Genomic DNA, 7,390 nt, shown 5'->3' on the forward strand with positions numbered 1-7,390 from the left:
TGTTATGAACCAAAGCCGGAGATTTAGTATTAAATTGATTAACCCAAACCCCTGAATTCTGGATAGACTTTTTAGGTTGTGGGGTTAATAAGTTTGCACGAGGCAAACGTAATGCTTTGTTTTTAGCTACGATAAGGTCCTTACGTTTATAACCACGATCAAGAAATTTGTTAAACATAATATCCAAATGGTGCATAGCATCATCATTGTCACTACAGATACGTCTAACTCTCAGAAACCGGGAGTATGGAAGACCTCGTTTGGTAGAGGTAGGGCGGTGACTATCAAACCTAAGCATAGTATTCCTATCTGTCGGCTTCACATACATAGATGTAGACATTGTTTAAAGAGACACATACATCCAAGAAATGTACAGTCTGCATATGTAGAGTAGCAGTCAATTTGGCAGAAGAAGTGGAAACATTATGAATGTCAGTCAGCTGAGGGAACATTTGTTGGCTGCCAGTCCATATAATAAACAAGTCATCTATAGATCTGCGGTATGCAAAAACAAACTGAGTGATGTTCGGATCAGAAAAAAATAGTTTTGCTTCTACCGCATACATATAGGCATTGGCGTACGATGGGACCACAGAGGACCCCATTGCGCAGCCAGCCAATTGCAGAAAAAATTGCTTATTAAAATAGAAATAATTTCTTGTCAATATCAAATGAAGTAGTTGTAAGAACATTTCTATTGGACGGCCAGTGTACAGAGGGTTATCAGTAATAAGTGATCTAACCGCTGACAGCGTTTCCTCGTGCTGTATACACGTATATAAACTTACTACGTCCACACAGCACAAGATACTTCCCTCGGGTATGGTAGGCAAAGTATCAAAAAAAGACCGTAAGGAAGAGGTATCCTTTAAATGTGTAGGTGTGTCCTGTATACAAAGCTGCAATAAAGAATCTAACCATACTGAAATAGGTTGGTACAAAGACCCTCGCGCCGAAATAATCGGGCGTCCGGGTGGATGTAACAAATCTTTATGAATCTTGGGCAGCTTGTACAGTAGTGGAACCACCGGACACGCTACCTTCAATGCTTTTACAAGATAATTTCCAATATCAGCCTGCAACAGAAAATCATCAAGTTCTTTCTTATATAACATTGTAGGGTCATCAGATAAAAGTTTATATGTAGCAGACACCGATAACTGCTTATCAATCTCTGCAATATAATCTTTAGTATTTTGTACAACGACAGACCCTCCCTTATCAGCATTACGTATAATAATATCTGTACGTTTTTGTAAGCTATGTAAGGGCCGATAGTTCATCATTTGATAAATTATGGTAAACAGTTTCTGGGTGTTAAAGAATAGAAGAAGTAGACTTTTCCCATAATCTATTAAATGTTTTAATGGTTGGAATATATAGTGAGGCAGTGACGTGCTACTCCCCTGTGTCATAGTGAGGCAGTGAAGTGCTGCTGCCCTGTTACACAGTGAGGCAGTGGTATGCTGCTCCCCTGTGTCCATAGTGAGGCAGTGACGTGCTGCTCCCCTGTGACATAGTAAGGCAGTGATGTGCTGCTCCCCTGTGTCCATAGTGAGGCAGTGACGTGCTGCTCCCCTGTGACATAGTGAGGCAGTGACGTGCTGCTCCCGTGTCATAGTGAGGCAGTGATGTCCTGCTGCCCTGTGACATAGTGAGGAAGTAATGTGCTGCTCCCCTGTGTCCATAGTGAGGCAGCGACGCGATGCTCCCCTATGTCATAGTGAGGCAGCGACGTGCTGCTCCCCTGTGTCATAGTGAGGCAGTGACGTGCTGCTCCCCTGTGACATAGTGAGGCAGTGACGTGCTGCTCCCTTGTGACATAGTGAGGCAGTGACGTGCTGCTCCCCTGTGACATAGTGAGGCAGTGATGTGTGGCTCCCCTGTGACATAGTGAGGCAGTGACGCGCTGCTCCCCTGTGACATAGTGAGGCAGTGACGCGCTGCTCCCCTGTGACATAGTGAGGCAGTGACGTGCTGCTCCCCTGTGACATAATGAGGCAGTGACATGCTTCTCCCCTGTGTGATAATGAGGCAGTGATGTGCTGCTGCTCTGTGACATAGTGAGGCAGTAATGTGCTGCTCCTCTGTGACATAGTGAGGAAGTGATGTGCTGCTGCCCTGTGACATAGTGAGGCAGTGACATGCTTCTCCCATGTCATAGTGAGGCAGTGACGTGCTGCTCCCCTGTGACATAGTGAGGCAGTGACGTGCTGCACCACTGTGTCATAGTGAGGCAGTGACGTGCTGCTCACGTGTCATAGTGAGGCAGTGATGTGCTGCTGCCCTGTTACACAGTGAGGCAGTGACGTGCTGCTCCCCTGTGACATAGTGAGGCAGTGACATGCTGCTCCCCTGTGTCATAGTGAGGCAGTGATGTCCTGCTGCCCTGTGACATAGTGAGGCAGTGACATGCTGCTCCCCTGTGTCATAGTGAGGCAGTGATGTCCTGCTGCCCTGTGACATAGTGAGGCAGTGATGTGTGGCTCCCCTGTGACATAGTGAGGCAGTGATTTGCTCCTTCCCTGTGCCATAGGGAGGCAGTGACGTGCTGCTTCCCTGTGTCATAGTGAGGCAGTGACATGCTGCTCCCCTGTGTCATAGTGAGGCAGTGATGTGCTGCTCCCCTTTGTGATAGTGAGGCAGTGATGTGTGGCTCCCCTGTGACATAGTGAGGCAGTGATGTGCTCCTTCCCTGTGCCATAGGGAGGCAGTGACGTGCTGCTTCCCTGTGTCATAGTGAGGCAGTGACGCGCTGCTCCCCTGTGACATAGTGGGGCAGTGATGTCCTACTGCCCTGTGAGCAGTGTCTCACAATGTACACTGGCGGAGTGATTCAGCTGTGGCTGTGTGATTAGGTTAAAATTATAGTTGGAAGTAGATCAGGCCTGAGGTGTGCGGTCGTTGGGAAATAATACACGGTCATGTGAGCTAATGTGTCCAATCATGTTGGTGAAATCTGTCTCAATATACCACACCATTTTATAAATATATATAGTGATATAATGTGTACTTAACCCCCTAGCACTTACAGCGTAATGACGGCGTGTCAGAAGCAGGTCTCCAAGCTTGAATCTTATTTGCTCTGCCAGTTTCTTATCCATTGGGTCGTGAGTGTGGGCATCCTCAACAACTACCAAGTACCCCAAATCTAAGGTTTATGTGTAATTTATAGATAGATAGGTGTGTAAACATAGCCTATAGGAGCGTCTGAGCAAGGGGCACTAAAACGGCGTCATCTAGGTGGTTACAACAGACGGTACAAGTCAAGGGGCGAGATTTACACTGCTACAGATTGGGAGCTTTTAACGGGAAGCGGGAAATATAAAGATGCAACCGAAGTAAATGCTAATGGTTAGGCTATGCCCGGGGAGGTTTAGGGGTTTGGCACTAGGAGGAGGATTAGCGATACCATCATAAGCACCGCTAGATCCACCGAAAATTAGATTTTATCGACATCGTCAATTATACTACACCATAAAGAAACGTGCCTCACTGTAAATACGGGACTGTGAGTTACCAGCATCTGCTGCAGAGCAGTATACGGTGTACTATATATTGGTGCTCTGTGTAAATATTATGTAGTAACAGATTATCAGGCGCCATTTCTGTGACTGTGGAGGTCTCATAAGTACAATTATTTATATAGGCCCATTTTAATGTCTTTTCAGATGTACGTGCCCAATGTGTTGATTCCTGTTTTTTCTGAGGACACTGCTGCACTGGATAAGGTATCCCCCCAGTCATATGGATCTACAGAAATGACGGACACGCCTGTTATAACTCCCAGCGATTCTGTATTTAATTCTCCTAAAATGGAATGACCAGGAATAGCCACAAGGGGGAGACATTGCACCAGAATTATGTCAGTAATGATGACCAGGAATAGCCACAAGGGGGAGACATTGCATCAAAATCATGATGTCAGTAATGATGACCAGGAACAGCCACAAGGGGGAGACATAGCACCAAAATCATGTCCGTAATGATGACCAGGAACAGCCACAAGGGGAAGACATTGCATCGAAATCATGAAGTCGGTAATGATTATAGACTCATGAGAGAGAACTGATTCAGGATACCATGCAGCTGTTTCGGGGGCATCTGGTCCCCTCATAAAAAGGACAAGGTGGTGCATGGGGACTAGGCATTTGTTACTTTTGGACGTATTGGAAGATGTCCACACGACAGCGAGCGGCGCTTGCAGCTGTTCACCACAAGGGGGAGACACATGACTGTATTACCTCTGAATATTTATACTTTAGGATATATAGGAAGGGAAGAAACTGGCCACGTGGACCCACATGAAATGGGAAGACACTTTTGTGTGTGTTTTAATGAAGGCATCACTATGTACATGTCTCACATATTGCAGATCATGAAGGATTGCTGGAATTACCATTTGCCGGGCTGCGGAGGCCTACAGCAAAGACTCACTGAAGTATTTAAAATGTTACAATGGACTCATTAAATGCACCTTTTCTCACTGTATGTTTGGAGATTTAGAAGGAGCAATGTATGTACAGCCAGCGCTGTCGGATCATCTCTTTATTTGGAATTTGTGAAGGGGGCATGGGGGGCTTGTATGTCTTCAGAAGAACCACAGTGAGCATTAAGGTGGTTCTACACATCTGGAAGCAGGATGTGGAGGGGGAACTGACTTAATATACAGGGCAATGGAATCTATAGACATTAGTGCTGTTCGGCAGCCTCAGTACTGTAACACCTCCCTGTATAATAGGCAAGATCTCCCTGCCTAGGTCACTTGTTACTGAGCTTCTCTCCTGATCATTATTTCTGGTTACTACTGAATGGAGCTGCTACATTCTCCTCAGCACACAAAATGGCCGCCCCACTGTTTGCATCACCTGGAGGAAAACATGTCTGCCTGCTCATAATGAGCTGCTGTCCTGTTGTTGGATACAAGGACAACAGGAGACTAAGAATTGTGTGACCCCTACGGAGCCACAACATCACAGGCCAATGGTTTTATCCATAAGGCGTAGCTCTGAGGTGACTTGTAATCTGCAATGCAGCTCTGAGGTGACTTGTAATCTGCAGTACAGCTCTAGTATTAATTGTAGTACAAATCTTCCTTCAGCCAGAAGCTGAAATCTAACGTATATAAATATACTTGTTACAGGCCTTTAGTATTCCTGGGGCGCTTATGAAGACTGTTGTACGGGCAGCTGTTTGCCTTTTGTTCAGCTGTATCAGACAATGACGGACTGCTGCGGACAACACGTTATAGTTTTTCTAAATGTCTATTTTGCTCTATATTTCCCATCGCTAGTATTGAAGACTTTACTATGATCTATTATTTATTAGTTGCCACAAGGTGTCTGCTGCGCCCAACATGGGGTAGACCTAAAAACAATCGTTTTTGACTGGAGCGAACAAAGGTTTAACCCTGTGATACTGTTTTGTGAGCAGTAATCTCTAAAATGAGACTTTTGTAAGGATCCATCCAGTAGTAACCCCACAGTAGCTGTACTGATGTGTTTTGTTGTGCAATAACCACAACTTTGTCAGATGAAGTTGTGGTATTCCACAATGAAACGCGTCAGAGTTGCTACTGGACTCATCATTAGAAAATCATTGGCTTAGTAATACCCCACTGGAGATGCATTTGGTCAGGCTGAGTTCCTTGTGCACGTCTGACGTATAATACTGAGGTGCAAAGAGTCTACCGCTAACCATTTTACACGCGTGCAGTCCAAACATGGAGCTTTTCACATCTATGTAGGACACTGTGGTGGCATTGCTCCCAGGTCTGAACTCTTTGTCCAGAGAATATACAAATGTTGTGTTTATGTCCTCAAGAGGCATCCTAAGGCATTTGATAGAATGGGCTATATATCAGTAGCGGACCGGCTGGTGTGTACACCTGATACGTCTGTCGGCCCTACAGCAAAGTCGCTGCCTATAGATCTTGCAAATACATTGGCGCATCTGGCTGTATATACCCGCAGACTGCCGAAACAGCTGGGCGGGCAAATTCAAATGCCTGCCCAGCTCTCATATTAAGGGCCGACAAATCACGCGGTGGCTCAGTGTTTATAGCTTACCTAATGGGCCACTAAATCGACACGAAGGCCTGTCGGCAGAGACATTTTTCAGTCCAGGTTTTAAGGCTATCCACGCTTCAGCACAAAGGATTAACACAAAATGACTGAAGTAATAATTAAGCCATCACTTCTCGGGTGTGGAAATCCTTAAGACCTGGACTGCACAAGTTCCTCGAGGACTGAGTTTGGGAAAGCCTGATCAAGTCTACCTCACATTCAGCTGCTGCTTATGGCCAGAGCTACGTCCAGCAGTGGGACATTCGGCTGTAACACAACGCTGGTCTGTACGGGGACTGTGCTCAGTGCTGCCTCTTAGTGGTCACAGGCAGCAGGGGGGGAATTAAAATTGTTCTTTTCTTTTTTGTTTTATAAAGGATATTAAATTGAGTTTCCTACTTGCAGATATTTTGTGGAATGAATAAACGAGAATGTAACCGATCACGTGACAACAAACCTGGAATATTTCTTTGTTACAACAGCTGATCCCATGTAATGTTATTCTCTGTGTCCCTGGAATCTGTTACAGAACTTTGCACACATGGGAAATGCGGCAATGAAATGTATACGCTGCACTCGGACTTTGTAAGTGGGTGAGATACTATTTATAGGACTATGCTGGGCGTGGAGCACAGCTCCCCCCGGTGGAGAACAGCTGCCGGTGACAGATGCAAATACTTCAAAGACAACTGGCAGAGCCTGTAGGGCGCTCGTGGGACAGCTGTAAGACTGCGGCACACTCTCCTGTCTCAGCGCCACATGCTGAGGACATTAAGGCAGACGGTGATTCCCAGGGGGAACGCAGAGCCCTCGCTCCGCTGTCTGGTGGCGTCGTCCTGTTATCCCCTATACAGTCTCCCCCGACACCTCCAGCTGTTGTGTAACTACAACATACTCCATTACCCTCAGCGCACAGATTCTCTATGGTTTTACTAGTCATTGTAATGCTTAGTTTGCACTTTAAGAGAGATTTTTTTAAAGCAATATTATGGGAGAGATTTATCAAAGGTGGAAGAGAGATAAAGTGCCAACCAATCAGCCCCTAACTGACATGTTACAGGCTGTGTTTGGTTGGTAGTTTATCTCTTCCAAGCTTTGATATATCTCCCACTATGGGGGCAATTGAATTGTGCCCCAAAAAATTTAAGGGAGAAAAAAGTACCGTTTTTTTTTCGGTCGAAAGTGCACCGTTTTCGGGTGAAGAGGCATCCATTGGTTGATGATACGTTCCCAGACCTATGTGTTTTCACAATCATGGCCACAAAAACAGGTCACTTATTAGGGATTTTTTTTTTGGGGGGGCCTCATCAGGATAGGTAATTGGA

The 7,390-nt window shown here is 45.6% G+C and overlaps 1 protein-coding gene across 1 annotated transcript in view; it reads left to right on the forward strand.

Moving 5' to 3' along the window:
* The window catches only part of TMEM63A (transmembrane protein 63A), a 102,196-nt gene extending 95,689 nt beyond the window's left edge, over positions 1–6,507 (forward strand). Inside the window, exon 23 of the mRNA XM_063918985.1 lies at positions 3,672–6,507. Coding sequence (XP_063775055.1) covers positions 3,672–3,824 — 153 coding nt within the window. The 3' untranslated portion in view covers positions 3,825–6,507. The remainder of the gene's footprint in view (positions 1–3,671) is intronic.
* The last annotated feature ends 883 nt before the right edge of the window (positions 6,508–7,390 follow it).

Source organism: Pseudophryne corroboree, chromosome 4 (assembly GCF_028390025.1).
Source record: "Pseudophryne corroboree isolate aPseCor3 chromosome 4, aPseCor3.hap2, whole genome shotgun sequence".
In the NCBI taxonomy this organism is placed as follows: domain Eukaryota; kingdom Metazoa; phylum Chordata; class Amphibia; order Anura; family Myobatrachidae; genus Pseudophryne; species Pseudophryne corroboree.